This window comes from Coenobita brevimanus, chromosome 60 (genome assembly GCF_032717465.1).
Source record: "Coenobita brevimanus isolate Jiangsu-jjx chromosome 60, ASM3271746v2, whole genome shotgun sequence".
Lineage (NCBI taxonomy): Eukaryota > Metazoa > Arthropoda > Malacostraca > Decapoda > Coenobitidae > Coenobita > Coenobita brevimanus.
In genome coordinates, this window is record NC_137013.1 from 31,140,015 (window position 1) to 31,165,066 (window position 25,052).

At 42.1% G+C, this 25,052-nt stretch overlaps 1 protein-coding gene and 1 non-coding gene across 2 annotated transcripts in view; both read left to right on the top strand.

Annotated features, from left to right (window-relative positions):
• The window catches only part of hop (tyrosine-protein kinase hopscotch), a 271,133-nt gene that overhangs the window by 76,200 nt on the left and 169,881 nt on the right, over positions 1 to 25,052 (top strand). Inside the window, exons 6-8 of the mRNA XM_080275140.1 lie at positions 2,427 to 2,581; positions 3,299 to 3,400; positions 15,274 to 15,436. Of these exons, the coding sequence (XP_080131266.1) occupies positions 2,427 to 2,581; positions 3,299 to 3,400; positions 15,274 to 15,436 (420 nt within the window). The remainder of the gene's footprint in view (positions 1 to 2,426; positions 2,582 to 3,298; positions 3,401 to 15,273; positions 15,437 to 25,052) is intronic.
• Positions 21,663 to 21,781, top strand: LOC145403511 (5S ribosomal RNA). The gene has a single exon (XR_013898028.1). It is a non-coding gene; the product is annotated as a 5S ribosomal RNA (ribosomal RNA).

Below are 25,052 nucleotides of genomic sequence, written 5' to 3' on the forward strand. Positions count from 1 at the left end.
TTGATATGACCTAAAGTAGTCGAGTAAATTGCAAAAAAATTTAAAAGCTCATGAGTCAGTGTTATCACCACGGAGGAGGGTAGAAACTGAGGGAGTGAGGGGGGAGCCAGGAGGGTATGGAGGATGGACGGGAGGAGGGGAGAAGCAAGGCCGTGGGCAGGATTCTCCCTTTCTGTCACGAGGCAGACAGGCACTTTTTCCGTACATTTACTCGTGGTTTGCAGTCTGTTAGATGCTGAGTGGCCATGGAGAAACACAACTCATGGTGACTAGGGGACTTTCGACGTTCGGTAGAGAGGCAGACGGCCGCTGTCACCGAACATGTACTCGTGGCATGCGGTCTGTGTTGCAATCTCAGAGGCAGTTAGGAAAGACTTAGCCCGGTTGCTGTGCAACTTTAGACATTGGGTGGGGATACATGTGGATGTTTTGACACTGCTTGTGGGTTACAGTCATATTACTCAGGTGCTGGAGGTTTGTCGGGAGTGATCAGATGAGTGTACGACTTTGACCATTCAGTTCAGGGGCAGATGGATATTTTAGCTCTGGTTTGGGGTTACTTCCCACTTCCCGCTCACAGCGTGAACCCAGCGGCCATGATACCATACATTTGAACATGTCAGCTGATCAGCCGAAGTTCTCGGGGACATTTACGTTTGGATAATAGCAAGGAAATTCGGATAATGGTTTAATGGAGTCAGGCTCCAGCGTTCGGATAATGAACATGTCCAGACACTGCATGTCAGGATAAATGGGGGACTACTGTATAATGGTTTAATACAAACCAGATCACAGCGTCTGGGTAATGGATCATTCAGGTAATGGATGTCTGGATAATCAAGGGATTACTGCACTCTCAAATGCTTGTACTCCATTCCATCTCCCCTCATCCTAAATCTCTCCTCCACTTCCCTTTCATCTTCTGCAGTAACCACCATGTCATCAGTGTACAATATCTCCCAAGGGAGTCAGTTTCTGAAGTCAGGTTAGAGAACTTCAAACACCATGAAAAACAAACACCCCAATGCACAACATTATTGATGAAAAACTCATCACACAAGTCTTCATTCACTCTCATTTAGGTGTGAGCACCCACATACTTAGCTATAACCACTCTAACCATGCACTCCTCAATTCCAAGCTTTTTCATTGCCCACTTTGCCACCTCTCTAAAGACTTTGTCAGTGGCCCTATCCATATGAACATAAAGTATATCTCCCTTTTCTTTCCTCTGTATTTTTCATGAAGCTGTCGGACAATGAATGTGGCATCAGTGTTCCCTTTGTCTGGCATAAACCCAAACTGCTTCTCATCAATATTCATTCTTTCCCTTATCATGCCTTCCAGGACTCTCTCTCCATTACCTTTGGTTCAACTACTGTTATGCCTTTGTAACTGTACAGATGTTTCCAAGTAGTCCTGTACCTGATAACAAAAGTATTAACCTCTGCTGCACTGATTCTTTGTGAGGCAACTTACCTCCCCTGAAATATTGTTTTATAACCAATGTAAATTTTACCGCATAATTTGAGGTATACAGCTTAGCCTATGCCAACCTTCACTGTGCTGTATATGAGGCCTTCAGCTTGGCATTGGTTAATAGGTATCTGAAATTCCAGCCATCTCTATGGTAACATCCTGCAGTCACAACTTTGAGCATGCTACAGTTGAACCATAACTCCCTGCTACTTCCTGTTTATTGTTCTTGCCCTCTTGACCCAATCTTAGAATTGGGGTACCACTCATTCATCTTATACTAACCACATCTGGTGTGTATGTAGGAGGACTGCTGGGTGTCAGGGAGTGGTCTGTGAAGCCAGTGCCCAGAGCTGATACATGAAAAGAAAAAAATTCTAAAGGATTGTTATTATGTAGGGGAAACTAAACATAGTACAGTTTTGATACAGGCTGATAGCCAGTTTACATCCAGCCATACATTCTAGTGTGCTGTTCCTGTCAAAGTTAGTTCAGAGCTTAAATAAATTAGCTGTTGAAGCATTTTACGGTTTATTTCATTCACAAGAAGCAGCAGCATGGTCTGAAACAACTTGAAAGACTACACCAGATACAGAGCAAGGACCCAGGATTTATTGACCCTTGTTACAGTTTCTTTGGGAAAAACACAGAGTGGATACAATAAGCACCAAACCTTGACATACCTGTTAACTAACAAAGAACTTGTTTATTTTGTTTACTTGACTTAAGCATTGTTTTCACACCTTTGGCCTGATCTGCCTGAAGCATTCACTGTGTCCACTGCATTTTATTCTTTGAAGAAGCTGAAGCAGGTGGAAGTCAGGTAAATCCAGGGTCCTTTCTCTGTGTTTGGCATTCTCCTCCATTCCATTAAGAATTTCTCGTAAAGGAATAGGCAACTAATATCACTGCAGCACACTGTAGTAATCACATTTTGTCTGCCACACCAGACTTGGAACCACTTGTGTCGCATAGAAGATGTGGTATTTGTATCAGTGCGATGGCGAGACTTGATGGTGGAGGTGTCACGCCGCTCAGGTACTCCATGCTACTTCAAGCTGCCCTCACTCCAGCACCTCCATTCCTTTGTCAGTTGTCTTAGTGGGTAAGGATCATGGTATTACTCAAGGAGAGTCTATATGGTATGTCCAGCTTCATATGTATAATGTCTTTACTATGGTAGCATTTGTGGATGACATGCCAGGTATCAATGTATTATGGGTAAAAAAGTATCGGTGCACAGGGGGTCCAATGCATACTGAAAATATTCGAACATTACCAATGTGTCGTTGTGTATGAACATTGTCTGTTTATGTAAACATACCGGTAACATTTGCTATGTGTTTGCAAGAGGATATTGCTATTTGGCGATAAATGACACCTCCCGACATCAGGGCTACCGAAGTGTGGTAGGTCAGGAACTTATATTTCAGTGACCTTCATTTTGTGATCCAAAATGTTTCACATATATTGTGCACTGATACTTTTTTACCCATAGTACAGTAGTATGATATACATAGAGTGTCTTGCTGTCAGAGTGCTATGATTTGTCCAGATGGAAGAATTAGACTCTCTTCAGGTCTCATTCTGAAGAGAGTTCAAGTCTGGTCAAAGCTGTGATATATTTCTAGTACATGTACTGTAAACATTTCCACAAGTGGGTGTAATTATTATGGAAATGTATATGTAACCTTTGTCTGCTATTGTAACTGCTGCTAATTTAGTTCATTACCCTGTAGATAAGTTTTTGGTAGTGATCAAGATCTATTAATCATAATTGTTTTAACCCTGACACTTGACTCCTCTGTCTTTTTTCTCGCAGGTATTATCGACTAATGTGCACATGGACCTTTGATCTATGCCGAGAATTGTCCACACCTTCCTTGACTTTCCTCCGTAGCAACAGATGTCATGGACCAGTAGGGTGAGTTATCAGCAAGGGCAGTTGGACATGAGCATTTTAAACTCAAAATTTTGTCAGTTGGGTTCAGAAAGTGAGATGTGTGAACGTCAGGAGTAGGGTTGACAGAGGCAGACCGAAAAAGACCTGGGAGGAGGTCATAGAATGTGACCTCAAGGATATGGGATTGAATGAGGAAGTCGCCAAAGATTGAACATCATTGAGAGCTGCCATTAAGTGGCCAAGGCCAGCACACGCAAGCATGTTGGAGCCATTATAAATGATAAGAACGATATAAATTAGTAGCCCCTTTCACTTCTATGAACGTAAAATTTATTTCACTCAGGCAACCACAGGACAACTTTGTTCAGCTGAGGTATGTTTCATGGCCTGTAACCATTTAGCCATCCATGCCCACAATTATTTCACTTGGGCTGCCACAAGATGGTTTTGTTCAGCTGATCAGATAAGTGTTTAGTAGTCAGGGAGTTGAAAATTATCTTAATTGATTAACCTTGTGCTGCTGGAAGTTTCATCATGTGAATTAATTGGTTTGGAGGTAGCCTGAATAAAGTATTCAGTTCCATCCACAGGAGCCAAAGAACTGGACATTTAAACCATTTCCATGACTAATTGATGTGCTGGTTGCAAATTTGATTTATTACTGTACATGACATTCAGAGGCAACATTAGTGATGAGGAAATTATTTTGTTAACCCTTTGACTTCTGCACGTAATTTCTGGTTGGTTCCTGAAAGGGTCCCTTTTTCACCAAGAAGTGAAAGTCTGTCTGTCTATCTCTATAACTAAGCTGCTTCCCCGAAGGAATGGGAGGTAGCCGAGACAGGACGACACACTCCCAATTTACTCAACCACTCAAACTCATTCATTTGGATCTTAGCCCCAAGGGGAGGAGTACCTGCTTTATATTTTCCAGGTTTTTACGAAGTTGACCTGACCCTGAAGTTTCAGTATCTACCACTGAAAATGCATGGAAACTGTAAATAAGCTAAAAATTTAATATTTCTTACTGAAAACATTAATTTTTTAATTTTTTTTTTTGTACAGAAACAGGAGTTTCATTGATATTCAGAGTTTGCCAGAAGTACAAATATTAATTATAAACTTCCATAAAAATCATAAGTAAACAGTTGTTGTGGGTAGGTGGGGGAACTTACCATCCACTTGCTCGATGTTGTGCTGCTTTCGGGTGTTTACCCTTTCCTCTCCTCCATTCTTCTTTCCTTCCATCCTCTTCTGTATATCTTTCCTTCATTCTTTCTTCGTCCTTCTGCCTATGGGTGACTTTACACTCCCTCTTTTCTTTCCCTCATTCTTTCCTCCTCATTCTACCTGTGGGATACACTACACTGAGTGACAAGCCAAATAGTCTCCTTTACACCAGGAAACTATTTACTACGCTGGGTGGTAACCATATAACCAAATTTTGGCGCCTGGTGGTTTAGTGGGTAATTATGGCGCTCCAGTTGGATTGAGCTGGTGAAGGTTTATGTCCAAGGGATGGTTGGGTTTATTGCTCACATAATGCCACCCTGGGATGAGTGAGGCTGGTCACTCTCATCTTAAACGTCAGGACCAATTTGCCTAGCCCCGGGTTCCTACGCTCCTCATGGGGCAACGTAGGATTGGATGACGAATGGATGGATGGTGTTTTTGACTCCTGGAAACATAATAAAAACATCGGTGAAAATACAGAAATCAAATACAATCGTGACAAGTAAGTGTGTTGTAAATTCTTTTCACAGAGTGTGTATAATAATTGAAGGAACTGTCAGACAATAATGAAGAACACATAATATTTGTATGGTATCATATAAACTCCTAAAACACATGAATATAAGAATATGTGGTATAATAAAGGATTATAAAATTGGAAAACATAATTTACCACCTACTGCTGGTCATTAGTGTAATTATATCATGCATTCACTTGCACATTTATTTATGTATTATTTTTTTGATGCAAGGAAGAAGGAACCAAAGGCCAGGAACCTGCAACCATTCCATCCAAGAAAAAAAACAAAACAAAAACAATACAGAAGAGAACCAAATTCAAGATCCATTCATTTCGAAATGCCTGGACACACTACGTTTGAAAGACTGGAGATCATAGGAAGTAGGAAATGCAGACAGAGGGAGACAGTTCAAGAGTTGACCTTTTGCATAAGTGAAGGACTGGGAGTAATAGTTAACTCTTGCATTAGAGAGTTGGACAGAAAAGGGATGAGAGTTTGTTGCTAGACGGGTGCTACACGCCTGTCATAGAAGTGGAGGGATGCAAGCAGAAAGTTCAGAGGAGCAGTGACCATTGAAGTAGCGACAGAAAAGAGATAAAGATGCAGCAGTGCGGCAAAGAGACAGAGGTTGAGGGGAGCCAGTAAGAGAAGGAGAGTTGATCAGACAAAGAGACTTTGACTCCACCCTGTTGAGAAGAGCTGTATGTGGGGAGTGTCTCCACACATAAGAGTTGTACTCATCACAGGCGAATAAAACCCGTGTATAAAGTCAACAACTGTGCAGGGGTAAAGAAGGTACAGAGTCGGCTTAGCACACCTAATCTCATGGAAGCAGATTTTACAAGAGATGTTGTATGATCATTCCAAGATAAGTCCTGAGTGGATGAAACCTCAAGCTTGTTCAAGGATGATGCAGGATTGAGCTGGATATTGTTAAACATTAGTCAGCACTCCTTTGGAAGATTCTGTCTGGTTGATAGGTGTAGGAACTGAGTCTTTGATGCATTAAAAACAACAAGATTATTTTTCCCCAAGTCAGAGATACGAGCCAAGTCAGACATTAGGTGCGCCATAGCCTCATTCCTTGTTTGTTGACGTAGCTACTGAGATGGACGTTGCGGGAACTGAATGAAAAGGTGAAGGGTGGAATCATCAGCGTATGAGTGGATAGGGTTAGATGTACAGCTTAGAAGGTCATTGATGAATAAAAGGTAGAGAGTTGGTGATAGGACAGAGCCCTGAGGAACACCACTGTTGATAGATCTAGGGGAAAAACAATGGCCGTCTACAGCAGCAGCTATAGAATGACTAGAAAGGAAGTTATAGATGAAGGCACAGATAGAGGATAGAAACCATAAGAGGACAGTTTGGAAATTAAAGATTTATGCCAGACTCAATGGAAGGCCTTTAAGATGTCAAGTGCAATGGCAAAGCTTTCGCCAAAGTCCCGAAAGGAGGATGACCAGGAGTCTAAAAGTAGGTGAGAAGATTGCCAGTGGAGTATCCCTGACGGAACCCATATTGACGATCAGAAAGAAGGTTGTGATAGGAAAGATGCTTTAAAATATTTTTGTTAAAAAGAGACTCAAAAACTTTTGAGACACAGGATGTTAAAGCAATTGGGACGATAGTTAGAGGGTTGGGAATGGTCACCCTTCTTTGGGACTGGCTGAATGAGAGCAAACTTCCAGCAAGAAGGAAAAGTACAAATTGATAGACATAGGCTAAAGAGTTTACCTAGGCAGGCTGTAAGCACAGAAGCACAGTTCTTGAGCACAATAGGAGGGACTCCATCAGACCCATATGCTTTGTTAGTATTAAGGCCAGTGATGGGAGAAAATACATCAGCTGGAGAAATTTTAATGTCAGCCATGAGGAAGTCAGAGGGGGGAAGTGATGGAGGAACAGCACTGGAATAGTCTAAGGTGGAATTGGAGGAGAAAGTCTGAGCAAAGAGATCTGCTTTATCAGTAGAAGAAATAGCTGCAGAGCCATCAGAGTAGAATAGAGGAGGGAAGGATGATGAGGTAAAGTTGTTAGAAAGGTTTTTGGCAAGGTGCCAGAAGGAACGGGAAGAATTTGAGTTGGAGAGCTGAGAGCATTTAGTATGGATGAAATTATTTTTAGCAGAGCGAAGAACAGACTTAGCATGATTCCGGAGAGAAAAAAAAAAAAAAAATGTGATTCATGGGGGGGTTGGCTCTGGTACCTTTTATACCCCTCTCCTTGTTGTGGACAGCATTAGAACAAGCATGATTAAACCAAGGCTTTCTTGCATTAGTCAAAGGATATGAGAAAGGAATGTATGCTTCCATGCCCGAGAGAATAACCTCTGTAATGTGCAAGGCACACTCAGATGGCTCCAAGCAATGGAAGCAATAATCATTCCAGGGAAAATCAAAGAAGTACTACCTGATGGCTTCCCAATCCGCAGCTCCAAAGTGCCACAATTGATGTTTCTTTGGAGGGTCCACAGGCCCAACTGGAGCGATCGGACAGGTTAAGGTAATAAGGTTGTGATCGGAGGAGCCCAACGGAGAGGAAAGGTTAACAGTGTAAGCAGAAGGATTAGTTGTAAGGAAGAGGTCAAGTATGTTGGAACTCTCTCAAAGGCAGTCAGGGATACGGGTAGGGTGCTGTACAAGCTGCTCAAGGTCATTAAGCAGTGTAAGCAGAAGGATTAGTTGTAAGGAGGAGGTCAAGCATGTTGGAGCTCCCTGCATAGCAGTCAGGGATACAGGTAGGGTGCTGTACAAGCTGCTGTAGGTCATTAAGGATAGAAAAGATGTAGGCTTGTTCACCAGGTGGATCAGTGAAAGGAGAGTAGAGCCAAAGGTGGTGGTGAACATTGAAATCTCTTAGAATGGAGAATTCATAGGAAGGAGAAATGGATAGAATGTGTTCCATTGTAGAAGTAAGATAGTAGAAGAATTTTTCATAGTCAGTAGAATTAGAGGATAAGTAAACAGCGCAGATATATTTAGTCAGAGAATGACAGGAAAGCTGAAGCCGGAGAGTAGAGAATTCAGAAGAATCAAGTTAAGGAACACGAGAGCACGGTAAGTCATTGCGTACATATGCACAACAGCCACCTTTGGCTTTGAAATGAGTATAGAGAAAGTAGAAGGATACAGAAAAGGGTTTGCTATTAGTTGCATTAGACAGCTGAGTCTCAGTTAGGAAGAGAAAGTAAGGTTTAGAGGAGGACACGTGGTGCTCAACAGAGCAAAAGTTAGAGGAAAGACTGCGATTGTTGCAGAAATTAAGAAGTGAGACACATAGTGGTTCCAGGCAGCTCATTGAGTTGTCACCGGGAGAGGGGCAGATTTTGGGGGCTGGTCTGGGGACTCCAAGGCGGCTTGGTTAGTTGTTGCCATTTTACTTTTCTAATTTTGAAAAGGAAGTGTAGTGTGTACTGTGCATGTGGTTTGGTGTTGACAGTTAAAGAAAGTTGTATTGGAGAGCATGTTTGCCTACTCTCTGTGTTATTGAAACACTGAAAAAGTTCAACAAAGGGGGATGGTCAAGAACTAGTCCCGAAGGCTGATGAAACGGGAGCTCCAGCTCTCCCTATCATCAGCTTTCCATCCACCTTGGGAGTACTGCCCTGCTCGACTGGTGCTTCAGTCTACTCCTCCTACTGTAGGACTCCTGCTCGGTGAGTTACATACAGTGTAACTTATCAGTAAAGGTGGATTTTGAGGTGGTTAGGTGCAGCCTTCCTGTGTAGCAACAGTGGGTGACAACAGCTGAGGCTCCAGACAGAGATGTATTTTGATATAACAGGTTTTTATATGCTTTCATTTATTAGCCTACCTATGCACACATATCTTTGTGTATCCTATTAAAAGTTATTTGCTGTCCTACCCCTATTATTGAGTCACTCAACCAGATTTCAGTATAAGATTAGCTCCAAGTATGGTACAGAGGTGATCAGCTGATTGCGAGCTTCATAAACACATGCACATTTCTCTTGCTGTATGACAAAATACCGCATTATTTCATACATCACAGTATTCTGTACCTGTTCACTGTTCATCAGTAATAGTATTATGTACTTAACTTACCTATAAAGGTTGATCCTGAGGTGGGGCCACAGGAGGAGCTCATCACATGTTTACATTGGCAGAGATGCCAGAGGCCACTAGAAAGTCTGATGTTCATGAGTGCCCGTTTCAAACTTCCTCGATGACTATCTTGTTAAGTACTGTAGTGTGGTCCAAAAATTTTCCTCAAGCTGTGGACTAAAGTATGGACCCACTAGCAATATTTGCCTAGTTCGGCATTACTCATGGTAAGTAGTCAAAGGGTTAATACGAAAGGATCAGTTACAGGATTTGGAAACTATTGTTTACAGTCAGGGTCAAAAGTTCACCTAATGTTTCACTTTGCTTCACTTCTTGGTTCCCACTTCCATCCACAGGAACTAAAGAACTGAACATTTAAACCATTTCAATGACCAGTTGGTGTGCTGGTTGCAAATTTTATTTATTGCTGTACATGACATTCATAGGCAACTTTAGTGATGAGGAAAATATTTTATTAATATAAAATGATCAGTTATAGAATTTGGAAGCTATGGTTTACAGTCAGAGTCAAAAGTTCTCCTGATGTTTCACTTTGCTTCTTGATTCATTTTGCCAGCTAATATCCCTAAGCTGAGAGAGGCTTCCTATGCATCTCTGCCCATAGATGGATCTTTTTTAAATAATACCTCAAGAAGGAAAAATGAGAGTCATGCCCTAAATATGAAGTAGACTTAATGAGTGAGCTCTGTGGCTTTACCATGAAAAAATAATAATAATAATAAAGATTACTTCTGGTTTAGTTTACCTATGATCATCTCTTGTTTGTGGACTGAACTTCATCTCTTGTATGTGGACTGAACTTCCATCTCTTGTTTGTGGACTGAACTTTAATATCCTAATTTTGGTTTATCCTCCCAGAGTCTTGGTTATCTGCATAGTTATTTAAACTGTATTCTGTTCAGCATCCAGGTTATCTAAAATGACATACAGATCTTAATCTTACTCAGCTCCGATCACTCATCTGGCCCATCTCTAATTCTTGGATATCCTGTCTTAAGTCCCTCACAAATCATCATTTAAATTCCTCTCCCAGACTTCTTTCATGCTCTACAGGCTTGTAACCCATCTCTGAATCATAATGAATACAAGTGGTCCTTATTGTAAGTCAGACATGTATTCCAGATTTTTCATATTCAGTAGACTGTCAGTATAATGAACTAAATGGTACCAGACCCTTGATGTTAAAGCTGATAGTTCATTAAAGCTGAACACCATGCTGTTTGGTAATTTCTGAGGTGACGTTGCTTTTATCGAACAAAGATCATTTAATATAGATCGTTGTTCAGCCGTACATTTGTACAGAATAACATACAGCTAGGTCTAAATGGCTCTTTTTCTCAATAAATACTCTATTTATGGCTCCTCTCATGTTGCTGGTCTCCAAGTGACTTATGCGGCATTCTGCAGGATGTGGAGGAGTGTGTGTATTTACCTATTCGTAGTATACAGGAATTGAGCAATGCTCGTGTTGTCCTGTCTCCATATCCACATTTATCAAGTCTACCTTTACACACATGAATGTTTTTCTCATGCACCACCTCTTTGTCTAAGTCGTTCCAAATATTTAAGTATATACCTAATTGTGATATACACGGAATGTACTATGCTCGTGGGTTTCCGTCGCTGTTTCTCAATAAGTCGAATTTAACTTTAAACTCATTTATGTTTTTAGACTGGACGATCTCTTTGTCCAGGCTATTCCATAAGTCTATACTTCTGTAATTTAAGCTATATTTCTTGATATCCTTCAAGCAGCTTGACTTTTTCAATTTCATTCCATGTCCTCTTGTTGCTCTCTTATCCCATACAAACAGATCTTCTTTGTCAATTTTATCTACTCCCACCATGGTCCTGAACACCGCAATCATGTCTCCCCTCTTTCTTCTTTCCTCTAACGAAGGGAAATCCAGTTTTTCCAGCCTCTCTCTGTATGACAGGTCTGTCAGACTGGGGACCATCTTGGTTGCTGTTCTTTGTATTCTCTCAATCTTGTTTATATCTTTCTTTTTGTGTGGGGACCACACTACCGCTGCATATTCTAACCTGGGGCGGATCATGGCCACTATCAATTTTTTCATCATTTCCTCATCCATATAATGAAATGCTACTCTTATGTTAGTCAAGAGCTTATAAGTCTCTCCAACCATCTTGTTAATGTGCTTTTCTGGTGACAAACTATCTTGGACCAGCACTCCCAAATCTTTCTTTTCTCCCCTTTTTGTGATTAATTCATTACCCAAAAAATAATTCAGTGATGGTCTCCTGGTACTTTTACCCATTTCCAATATTTTACATTTCTTTACATTAAATTTCATTTCCCACGTCCGGCTCCAATTGTGTATCCTATTCAAATCCTCCTGCAGTATTTTACAATCCTCCTCAACCTCTATCTTCCTCAAGATCTTTACATCATCAGCAAACAGACTTGCATAACTGTTCACTTCATCTACCATATCATTTACGTAAATCAGGAACATTACTGGCGCCAACACTGAGCCTTGAGGGACTCCACTTGCTACTTCCCTCCATCCAGACATCTTTTCCTTTATTACTGTCCTCATTTGTCTGTCCCTCAAAAAGTCTCTCATCCATTGCAGAAGTTTCCCCTTTAGTCCTCCTATATATTCTAGTTTCCACATTAGTCTCTTATGAGGTACCTTGTCAAAGGCCTTCTCTAAGTCTAAGTACACATAATCCACCCAACCATCTCTCTCCTGTACCACATCAATCGCTCTTGAGTAAAAGCTCAACAAGTTTGAAACACATGACCTTCCACTTCTGAATCCAAACTGACATTCAGCCAAAATATTCATCTCTTCCAGATATTTTATCCATCTGTCTTTCAGGATTCTCTCGCACAATTTTGCGACCATGCTGGTTAGAGACACTGGTCTATAATTCAGGGGTTCTTCCCTGTTTCCTCCCTTGTAAATTGGTACCACATTTGCCCTCTTCCATTCTTTTGGCACTTTCCCCTCTTCCAGTGAGCATACAATTAAGCTGTGAATTTTATCCGCCAGTTGTTCTCTGCATTCCTTCAGTACCCAATTAGAAATTCCATCAGGTCCTGGGGCTTTCCTTACATCTTGAGTTTCCAGTAATTTATACACTTCCTGTACCTCCACTTTTATATCTTTCATCACCGGAACATTTCTAATCGCTCCCTCCCCTTCCACAAGCTCCTTTTCTTTAGTGAAAACTGACTGGAAACGTTTGTTCATTATTTCTGCTTGCATTTCCGCATCCTTAAAGACCTCTCTTTCTACTTTCAGCTTGGTGATTCCTTCCTTTTGTTTCAGTTTACCATTAACAAATCTATAAAACAGTTTGGTTTCATCCTTGCATTTGTCAATTATACCTTTTTCAAAATTCCTTTCTTCTTCTCTACGTATTCTTGTGTATTCATTTCTGTTATTCTTGTGTATTCATTTCTTGTTCTTTTATATTCTTCCCTTGTTCTGTCGTTACCTCTTTTTCTCCAATTGTTCCACGCCTTATCTCTCTCTTTTTTTGCTATCATACACCTTCTATTAAACCACTCCTTTTTCCTGTTTTCTTTCCCTCTTACTCTTGGTACAAATTTTTCCACTCCCAAATTATAAAGGTCTAGAAAGATATCCCACTTCCTCTGTATCTCTCTTGTTTCTCTGAATTTTCTCCAATCCGCATTTTCAAAAAAGTTTCTCAATCCTGTAAAATTTGCTTTGCCAAAGTTGTATCTTCCCTGTCTATGAAGCTCGTCTCTTAGCTCGACGTTTCCTATTAACATCTGGAACTCAATGACCACGTGATCACTTTTTCCCAAAGGACAGAGATATTCCAATGATTCTATTACATCAGGTTCTTCGGTGAACAGTAAATCTAACCTTGCTGGTGTGTCCTCACCTCGAAACCGTGTCTCTTCTTTGACCCATTGCGTCATCACATTATTCATTATTATATTTAATAACATAGTGCCTCACGAATTCTCGCCGCCTCCCGAGTACCATTCCTCCCAGTTCACCTCTTTACAATTAAAGTCACCCACCAAAATTATATTATTGCTTTTCTCAGTTATTTTTTGCAAGTAGCTAGCCATATCTGACAACATCTCATGGTATTCGTCATCCTTCCATGCTCTCGTCTTTGGGGGAACATACACTACCGCCATATCTCTCTTAACATTCTCTCCAGTTTCTAATTTCATATATATCACTTCAGCCCTGCCTTCTCCCATTTCCACAGTATCTACATTGATGTTGTTCTTCACTGCTATCATCACTCCTCCTCTCTTTTTTTCTTTTCTGTCTTTTCTCCACAGTTTGTATTTACCATCTCCCAAATGAACATCAATATCTTCTCTTAATTTGGTCTCTACAGAGCACATGACATCAGGTTCATGTTCTCTCAAGAAATCATTAAATTCGATCCTTGTCGATATGAAACCATCAACATTAGTATATATCACCTTCAAATTATTTTTGACGTTTTTAATACCCTGTTTTCTCCTACTCTCTGTCTGTACCACTTCCTCAACTTCTGATCTTTCACAACCATCCCCCCTAGTTTCCTTCACTTCTATTTCCTTAAATACCATTTCCTTACTTTCATATCCAATACTCTCCAAAAAAAAGTATTACGTTCTTCCTCTGTCCTCTTATCATTTTTTTCCTTACTTCTTCCTTTAATGATTTTAAAACTTCTCTTTCTTCTTCATTCAGATCTTTTCTTATTATAATATTTTCCATCCCCGCCTCTTTGCTTAATTTCCAGGTCACTTTAAGTATCTCATTTATAACACTTTCTGATGTAAACTTGACTCTCATTGGTCTTGTTTCCCCTTTCTTATAAGGCCCTATCCTCCTTACTTCCTCAGTTTCTTTTACCCACTTGTCTCCTTCGGGGTCAATCTTGCCTAATATTCCTCTCACCATGTTCGTGTCTCTCTCGAGTCTTACGAACCTAACCTTTTCTTCCTCTTCCCTTTTTCCAAATACTACCACACATCTGTTCCTTTCTACAGTTTCTCTCACTATTTTCTCTTTTTTCTTCAGTATTTTCACTACATTTTCTTCCATTTCTTTCTTGTTCATTTCCCTTTCTTCCTGGATTATCTCTCTTAAGCTGACCACTTCTTTCTGTTCTTCTTCTACGTGTGCCCACTTTGCCTTATGTTCTTCTAATACATTACTCACCTTCTCTATTTTATTAGTACTCTCTTCTAGTTTCCTCCTCAGTTCAACATTTTCCCGCTTCAAATTCCTAATCTCTTCATTGGCTGTTTCATTGGACTGGATCAGACTCTGTATGGTGGTTTCCGTATTTGCTGACACATCCATTATCACTAGATTCTCTGCTTTCTTTTCGAGTTCACTAATCCTCATAATTAATGTTTTCACCAGGTCCATGACATTAGTATTAGCATCAAATCCTTGAAATTCCATTCCCTCACTGTTTACATTTTCGGCCATGTTTAATGTAAAGTACCAAAACAGCTGTCACCGAATAAACCACAAACATTCATGTATACTATAGCCAACAAATCTTTACATTTTTGGTAGTCTACTAACTTTCATTATGTTAAATTTAAAGAAAGACCCTAGGAGACAGGACAGACAAAATTCCTGAAACTACTCAAGGTTAAGAGCGATGGCTGGGACGTCTGCTCTCTCCGGCTGTGTGTGTGCATGCGTGCTTGTGTGTATGTAGGGATGCCATGCTGGTCAGTGTTACCCACACATTCATCCTTTTACCAAATGAAACTTCGTTAAATGAACATAACATTCGGCCAGCTCAAGTTGGTCATTAAAACAGAAATTCATTCAAAGTGGGTTCTGTATGTCAAGGGTTTACCGTAATTCATACTGTAAATTGAAAGAAATTAGCAGATTAGCTGTACAGGTAACAGTGGAATGTTAGAAATCCATTTTTCTGTAAGTTAGTGTGATCTTGATGTCACAGCAGGTTGTCAGGAGTGAGTGCTGATAACGAGGATTTACAGTACTGTACCCCCTGCATTCATTAGATACCTTTCAGACCTACATTACTGAATACTGTACATTACTATTGACAGGAAGGAATTTGCAATCAAGAAGCTGCATGATAAAGGGGGTGGAGAGGCAGGAGTGGGACTGCTGCGGGAGTGTGACACCCACTTTGACAGATACCTGCTTGATGTGATGTCTGGTCCTGATGACCCACCCACCACTTTCACTGTGCTTAAAAAGGATAACAAAGTGAGTATGGTATTAGTCCCTGGTTTAATTACTGTTATTGTTATGAGAGAACTATCTGTCTGTTTGTCTAGATATCCAGATGTCTTAGTCCTGTCAGGGATGGTCACAAGCCGCTCTGTCCCGTGCCCTTTGGCTTTCTTTCCTCCAGTTTGCACCTCCTGTATCTTGTACATTCATGACCTTGTATATTACAGTTTGGTTTGCGATCAGTTCATTCATTCATTCATTCTTTCATTCATCATCTAATCCAGTATTGCTCCATGAGGAGAGTAGATGCTTGGGGCTAGCAAGTTGGTCCTGACATTTAAGTTGAGAGTGACCAGCCTCAGTCATCCTTGAGTGGCACTACATGAACAGTAAAACCCAACCACCCCTTGGATAGAAACCTTTACCCGGCTCAATCCGATTGGAGTGCCATAATTGTCCACTAAACCACCGGGCGCCATAATTTGGTTATATGGTTACCACCCAGCATAGTAAGAGGTTTCCTTGTGTACAGGAAACCATTTGGCTCGTCATTCAGTGTAGAGTCACCTGTAAACAGAAGGAAGAGGAAAGGATGAAGGAAAGAAAGACAGATGAGAAGGGATGAAAAGAAGGAGGGAAGGGAGGAAAAGGCAGGCACCCGTGAGCAGCACTACACCAATAGAATGATAAAGGAAAAGTTGTACCCAGTTTTGTGTTAATGACCGCGGAATTCACTTGTACAGGTACACCACTAATTTTCCAGCATCAGATGGTCCGGCACGTCTTTTAATCCAGACAGAATTACGAGACAGCACTTGAATTTCCTGCGTCTGCCATACCGGTCTACTGGGTAGTCATAGAGCTATGAGTGTGGCACATACTCACTTGGACTGCATAACACCGCATGTCTTTGTGGTGATCCTTGTATGAGGTGCTACCCAAAAGTTCCCGTAATTTGAATATTGTAGGAAAATAAGTTATCTTACCTCTTAGTTCTCACTGTCGCCTTCGAAGTAGTCCCCCTGGGCAGGAATACAGTGGTCCCAGTGTTTTTTCCACAAGTCCATGCATACCTGGAAGGCTTCATACGTGATGGTCTTGAGCACCTCCTGCGATTGTGTCTGGATCTCCTCAGTCGAGTCAAATCGACACCCTTTGGGTCGTAATTTCAGCTTGGGAAACAAGAAAAAGTTGCAGGGGGCAAGGTCAGGCGAATAGGGTGGGAGGGGAATGACTACGTGTTAGTGGAAGCCAGGAACTGCCAGACAGCAGTTGATGTGTGGGCAGGGGCATTGTCGTGATACAAGACCCAGTCCTTGTTCTTCCACTCTTCTGGACGTTTGCAGCAGATGTTCTCCCTCAGACGCTGCAAAACTTCACAGTAAAACTGGTGACAGATTGACTGGGTGGGATGAATTCCATGTGAACAATCCCTTGGATATCGAAGAAAACGATCAACATCGACTTGACATTGCTGCGAAGTTGACGCGCTTTTTTCAGCCTCAATGAACTGGGAGACTTCCATGGCAGTGACTGCTGCTTTGTCTCCGGGTCATAACCATAAACCTGTGATTGATCACTGGTTATGACCTTGAAGATGAAGGTGGCATCATCTCTGACCTGATTCTTGAGCTCCCTGCAAACTGCAACGCAGTGTGCCTTCTGCTTGTCACTCAGCAGTCTTGGCACAAATTTTGCAGCAATGCATCTCATGCTCAACATGTCCAGCAAAATGCGTTGCATGCTCCCGTACAACAGTCCAACATTATCACAAACATCTTAGATAGTTCATCTACGATCTGCAAGGATAGCCTGACGAACATATCCAACGTTTTCTGGTGTTGTTGCCTTTGACGGTCATCCAGAACACTCATCATCTTCGACAGATGTTTGTCCTTCTTTGAACTGCTTGTACCAGAAAAATGTTCTGCTTTGGGACATGGCATTGTCACCAAAGACTTGCTGAAGCAACCAGTGAGTTTCTGCCATCATCTTGTTGATCTTGAAGCAGAACTTGATGCAGGTTCTTTGTTCTGTGAGGTCAGCCATTGCAAAACCAACAAACCACCTACACACCATGTTACAATAGTAAGCGTAACTCAACAATACATCCACTCACAGTCATGGCCAGGGCCACACTGATGCAAAAGGCAAAACTGCACATGGTTGGCTCCCTCTGTTCAAATTATGGGAACTTTTGGGTAGCATCTCATATTCTGTCTGACTCTTAGCTTATTTTACTTACATTTAACCCTAGCTATGGCTTTTAAGAAACAGGCAAGTGTCAGTGGTGTTCATTGTAATCATCATTCTATTTCAATACTGTATATTCAAACCTCCTCAATCATGGTTAATTGGTCCGCCAAATTACTGCAGTGACAAAAACCCTCAATAACCAAAAAAAGAAGTAATGGGAATGAATGTTAATTGGTTCAGGGCCCATATGTTTACACCCACTTTTTTGCATAATACTCAAATAATAACCCCTGAAAAGACTGGAGGGACTGGGTCAGTTATATTTACACCAGTTCTGCTACTCTTGATTGTGAACTAGACAAACCTTTTCTCTCATACTTTTCCTGACTAACTTTGTAAGTGAACATTGTTAGCAATGTATTTTGTCTGAAAGCAAAATTCTCACAATTAAACATTGCTAACCTTTAGTTAAGTTTACTCTAAATACTATATCACCACCAGTTTCTTCAGAGTTACTACCACAGTCAAATCAAAACCTATTTCCATCAATGGTATCTACTGTGGTAGGTGGGGGTGCCCATCATCCACCCACTTAGTGTAGCAGTACTCTGTTTTTAGGGTAGCTGTACATTGAGTGGCAAGCCAAATGATTTCCTGTAAACCAGGAAATCATTTACAGTGCTGGGTGGTAACCTCATACCTAACCAGCACATGTTCCCTATGTGACAACAGGTGGGTTGGTGGAGGGTTAGTGCCTCTCCCTGGAAAACAGCTAACTAAAAATACGAGCAAGAAGCCTCGGACCAGGACTGACCAACAGGTGATGACTAAGGACCGAACAAAGGATGTGGTATGGATTGTGACATGGAATATAAGGGATGCAGATTATAGAGTGAAAGAGAGAGAGATTGTCCAGGTGCTTGAGGGAGCAAAAGTGGTTGTATGTGGATTAACTGAAACTAAATGGGGAGATGAGAGTGTGAGAGAATGGGAGTATGGATGGGGTATATGTACGAAAGTGGGTGAGAATCAGGGGGCAAAAAAAGAAGTGTGTATTGTTCTGTGCAAGAGATGGAAGGAGAACATGAGAGTATGGATCAGTTGGCTCAAGGATTATGTGAGTAAGATTGAAAGTTAAACTGCAGTGTGGGTGATTGTGCATGTGTATGCACCAACGGAAGATCATGCAAGCAGACTGAAAGAAGAGTTCTGGAAAATGTGGAAGCATGCATGGAAAAGTTTGAAAGGAATGAGAGAGTGTTTTTAATTGGAGATATGAATGAAAAAATAGGGAATGTGAAGGTGGATGGAGTAGTTGGTGAGTGGGGTGTTCCTGCAGAAGTGGATAAGAATGGCAGTGCTCTAGTGGACATTTGTGCCAGGAAGGGGTTGGTAATAACCAATACTCTCTTGAGTCACAGAATGATCCACAGGTATACGTGGCAAGTAGTGAGAAGGGTGGGTGGTGAACTGAATGAATGGAAGGCAATGATTGGTTATATTTGTGTGGATGATAGAATGAGGTGTGTAATGGATGCAAGAGCATATAGAGGTTGGGAGAGTGGACTTTCTAACCTCCACTTACTGGTGGTGAGAGTTAAGGTTGAAATGAAATGGAGGAATAGAAGAAGGGAAGGACAGGTGAAGTAGTTCATACAAGGAGAGTGGAAAGGTTACAAGAGGATGGAAAAACGGCAGAATATAAGGGAGAAGTGGAGGAGCGATTGGGTAAATATGATTTAGAGCAGATGGGGGATGTGGAAGGTGTGTGCAAGATATTCACAGAAGAAATCTGCAGCATGTGAGGTGATGTGGGGGGTGAAGAGAAGACAAAAGGGGGTGCAAGGAACAGCATGGTGGAATGAAGAGGTGGGACAGACTGTGGCACAAAAGAAGAAACCATATAGTGAGTGGATGAGAAACAGGTGTGGAAGAAGTTGAGAGACATAAGAGAGAGTGATATGTCGAGAGGAAGAGAGACGTGAAAAGATTAATAAGAGAGAGTAGGAAGGGAGTGGATGAGGAATTTGGAAGGAATTTGGGTGTAAAGTCGAGGGACTGTAAGAAAATGTTCTGGAGGGAGGTAAAGAGAGAGTTATACAAGGTGTTAAAGAAGTTAGTCGGGGAGTGAAAGATAAAAATGGTAGATTATTAGTGGAGAAGGGAGAAAAAGTGAGCAAATGGAGAGAACATTTAAGGAATTGTTGAACACAGAGAATGAAAGTAATGCGAGTATAAGTGGCTGGGGAATGGCTGGGAGGAGGGATGTGAATATAGAGGAAGAAATCAGTAGGATGGATGTAGTGAAAGCAATGAAGAAAGTCAAAATGGGGAAAGCCCCAGGAATTGATGGAGTGTGTGGTGAAATGCTGAAGCATGGGGGAGAGATAGAACTAGAATGGATGTGGAAGATCTGCAGATTGGCCTGGGAGGAAGGTGAAGTCCCAGAGGATTGAAAGTCAGGTATAATTATTCCCTTGTACAAAGAAAAAGGGGAAAAAGAAGTGTGTTGTAATCATAGGGGCATTTGTCTTCTTAGTGTAATAGGAAAAGTGTATAGTAGGATACTTATTGACAGAGTTAGGGAAATAGCAGAGGAATTAGTTGGAGAACAACAGGGAGGTTTTAAGAAAGGAAGTGGTTGTGTAGATCAGATATTCATTCTTAGATCTTTAGTGGAAAAGTTTCTAGATAAGGGAAAGAAGTTGTATGCGACCTTCATGGATCTTGAGAAAACATATGACAGGGTGGATAGACAAGGATTGTGGAAAGCATTAAGAATATATGGAGTAAATGGGAAGTTTTTGAATGCCGTGAAGGGTATGTATGAGGGTGCATGTTGATAGTGAACTGAGTGAATTTTTCTATTTGAAGGTTGAATTGGAACAGGGATGTGCCATGTCTCCATGGTTGTGTAGTCTGTATATGGATGGTGTTATAAAGGAGATGCAAGATAGGGCAGTGGATGTTGGAGTGGCCCTAATGAGAGAGGGCAGTGTATGGAAACTCCCTCTACTGTTGCTAGCAGATGATACCGTGTTGTTTAGTGAAGGTGAAAGGGAGCTGCAAGGCTTGGTGGATGAGTTTGTGAGAGTGTGTAAGAAATGGAATCTAAGGGTGAATGTAGGGAAGAGTAAAGTTATGGTCTTCGAGAGAAGTGAAGTCAGTGAATGTACAGTGAAGTTGGATGAGGAGGAAATGGAAAATATGAGTGTGTTTAAGCACATGGGTAGTGTGATGAGTAAGGATGGAAGTTTAGAGGGTTAAGTGCTTGAAATGGTACGACAAGGAAGAAAGGTTGCTGGTTCCTTGAAAGCAGTAATAAGAAACAGGGAAGTGAGCATGGAAATGAAGAAGTTACTGCATGACAGTATTTTGATACTAAGTCTAACGTATGGAAGTGAATCTTGGACCTTTTTGGAGGGACGGAAGTCAAGAGTGGAAATGAGTTATTTGAGAGGAGCCTGTGGAGTCACATGGAGAGACAGATTGACAAATGAGGAAGTGAAGGAGCCTTGTGGTGTGAATATGGATGTGATAGGAAGCGTTAGGAGAAACACGTTGACGTGGTTTGGTCATGTGGAGAGGATGGAGTGCAAGAGACTAACAAGGAGAGTGTATGTGAGTGAGGTGGAGGGGGAGAGTGGGAGGGTTAGGCCAAGGATGAGATGGAGGGATGGAGTGGAGAGGTTTATGACAGAGGGGGGTGTGAGGTGGGAGCAGGGCAGTGAAATGGAGGAGGATAGCAAGACATGGAGGCGATTTGTTTGTGGTCTCCCTTTACGGGATTAAGACGTCTGGCAATGGATAGATAAATAGATAGATAAGTATCTACTGAGGCACTTTATATATGTGTGTGGAGTGTGTAAAATATTAAATTTGGAGGTTATTTGCATATGGAAGCCAGTTGCCGCAAGAGACACTGCTATCTTAGTAACCAAAAAGTAGCTTCCCAGTGACCTACAGCACTGGCCACCTGTATCTTCATGTATATTATTACTCACTTATCTTGTCCAGATGATGTATTAATAGTTGTTTGGCAAGATTTAATGCAGTAAAAGAAGTTTATGGCCATACCACATTGAGTACACCACTTCCCATCCGATCAGCGAAGTTAAGCAACGTTGGGTCTGGTTAGTACTTGGATGGGTGACCGCCTGGGAACACCAGATGCTGTTGGCATCCCTACGTGTCAAGTGGGGTTGGTGGAGGATTAGTGCCCCTTCCTGTAAAACAATTAACTCTAAGCCCTTGGCCACCCCACATGGCGTCTGGCAATGAATGAAAAAAAAGAAGTTTATTATGCTAAAAACAAATACTGTACAATAAAACAGGAAGAGTTAGAACCGTTGAAATAACTAGACCATGTTGTTTCTGTGTAGAAGTTGTGTGTCACGTTGGTATTAGTTCATGTACTGTTTATGATGTAAAGAAGCAGAGTTTGAAAATATTGAAATTCTATTCAGACAATGATTCCAAGAAGTAAATGAACATTAGAAAAACTATGAAAGGTGATAGAGAATGATCAAGTGATGATGGAATGGTTTTGATAGCGTTGGATTGATGGAGTGGACTTGCTGGGTAGCATGATGAAGAACCAGGCTCATTTGTTCTATAAAGAACTGAAATTAGAATATCAGTGTGATTACACTGAAGGATGGTGAGTCAGAGGTGTATTGCTGAATTATACATGGCCTCTGTTGGTCCCTATTGAATTACTTTATATGATGTGACCTCCGCTAGTCCGGCAAGACTCTGGAACTGTACTTGTACGGTAATTGTGGTGGCTGCATATGACACTTGTATATGTATGTGGTGCTACCTGTGCAAGCTGACAGTCAGTTGTTTGAGCCAAAATGGTCTCCCATTGTGCACATTTGCTGTGATTGTCTCCCACTCGTTCCATTTTACTCGTGCAAGGCCAGTGAAACACCATTGCTGTCGTCATATAACAAAGCAGGTGCACAACAGACAGTGCAATTTCATTTTGTTTTTCTTTTTTGTAGGCTCCAACATACTTCCATGTGTCGGCCTTGGTCACCTAATGGTGGCTCTCCATGCTGCTCGATCTATGGCAGCCTTCCTTTTCAGTCCCTTAACTCTGAGGCCACACTTAACCCTAAAAGACAGGTGTCCGCATGTGCTGTCCAAGGATATTAGGGCCAAAAAGATGGGTGTCTGCACATGCAGTCACCCCCACCCCTCAACCACCACACCCACACACCACCTGCCACTCACCCCACCCTCACCCCCCCTCCCTGGCCCCCTACCTTCCTCCCATCACCCCGCACCACCCAATCCCCAAACCCCCACTGCCCCCAACTCCCCCAACCATCCCCCAGTACCATCCACAGCCCCCTACCACCCCTAACCCCCACCCTCCCACCAACCCTACCATCCCCACCCTCACCCCCATCCCCCACACCCCCCACAATGCCCAATCCCCCAACTGCTTCCCCACCACCCCCCTCTCCCCCCGCCATCCCCCCACCACCTCCCACCACCCATCTCTGCACCATCCCACAACCCCCTCACCCCTCCACACCTTCCTCCTCACAAATCCCCCACCATATCGCACCCACCAATTATGCCTGTCCTGAGCGTATGTCAAAACATTACAATGTCCGTCTTTTAGGGGTTAATGACCTCGTCCCACGTCTTTCTCAGTCTGCCCCTCGCAAGCCCACCCCCAATATTAACACTTCTCACCTTCTGCACCCAGTTATCATCCCCCACCTTCTCCACATGCCCAAATCATCTCAATCTACCTCTCCTCATCAGAACACCAATACACTTCAATTCCATCCTACCTTTCAACTCTTCCATCGCAAACCCAGTCCCCCCCAGCCTTGCACACAGGGACGCACTACACATCGACCTAATCATTGTAATTTCTGTATGTTTGAGCCTGTGAATATCCTCTTCCTTTACTGCCCTGGTCTCACAACCATACAGCATCACACTTCTAACACATGCTGCAGTGTGCGAAATTAAGTGGAGTGAATGATGAAGTGAAAGAGAGAGATATTGTTCAGGTGCTTGAGGATGCAAGAGTGGATATATGTGGATTGACTGAAACTAAAATTGAGAGATGAAAGGGTGAGAGAGTGGGATTATGGTTTAAGTATGTCTGCAGGAGTTAATGAGAATGAGAGGGCAAGAGAGGGAGTATGTCTGATGATATGAAAGAAGTGGAAGGAGAATATAAGAGAGTATGGAACAGTGGGTGCAAAGATTGTATGGGTGAGGATGAAAGTAGGTATACAAGCGTGGGCGATTGTATGTGCGTATGCGCCAACAGAGGACCGAGTGGCAAGAGTGAAAGATGAGTTTTGAGCGAGTGTAGAAGCATGTATGGACAAATTTGAGAGGAGCGAGAGAGTGCTTTTGATTGGAGACATGAATGGCAAAGTTGGTAATGTCCGAGTGGATGGAGTGGTTGGCCAGTGGGGTGTGCCAGCTGAAGTAGATGGGAATGGTAGTGCTTTGGTGGACATCTGTGCTGGTAAGGGGTTGGCAATAGCTAACACCTACTTTTGGCATAAGATGATCCACAGGTATACATGGAGAGTAATGAGGAGGATGGATGGTGAACTTGTTGAACAAAAGGCAATGATAGACTAACGTGTGTGTGGATGAGCGAATGAGAAGACAAGTGTTGGATGCAAGAGTGTGGAGAGGGTGGGGGAATGGAGTCTCGGACCATCAGTTAGTAATGGCCAAGGTAAAGCTGCAAAGAAAATGGTTGAAGAAACAAAGGGGAAGACGGAAGGAAACAGCTCCTGTGAGAAGAGTGGAGAAGTTGCAAGATAGTGAGAAAATGGCAGAGTATAAGAGCATAGTAGAAGAAAGATTGGGAAGGTATGAGGTAGAGCAGATGGAAGGGGTGGAAGACGTATGTAAGATATTCACAGAAGAGATAGGTGCAGCGTGCGAGGTGGTTTGTGGAGTGAGGAGGAGATGCAGGGGTGTGCAAGGGACAGCATGGTGGAATGATGAGGTGAAATGAGCTGTGGAACAAAAGAAGAAGGCATATGGTGAATGGCTAGCGAGTAGAGGTAGGGGAGAAGATGAGAGAGAGAAGAGAGAGGTATATGTGAGCAGGAGAAGGGAGGCGAAGAGACAGGTGACGGAGAGTAAGAAGAAAGTGGATGAAGAATTGGGAGGAATCTGAGTGTGAAATGGGGGGAGAGTAAGAAATCGTTTTGGAAGGAGGTAAAGAAAGTAAGCCAGTGTGAAAGTGGAAATACTAGGGGAGTGAAAGATAGGAATAATAGATTGTTGGTGGAGAAGAGAGAGAAATTGAGGAGATGGAAGAAGCACTTTGAGGATTTGTTGAATGTAGAGAGTGAGAGCAGTGCGAGTATAAGTGGTTGGGGAATGGCTGGGAGAAGAAGAGATGAGTGGAGGGAGGAAGAGATCAGTAGTGAGGAAGTAGTAGAAGCAATGAAGA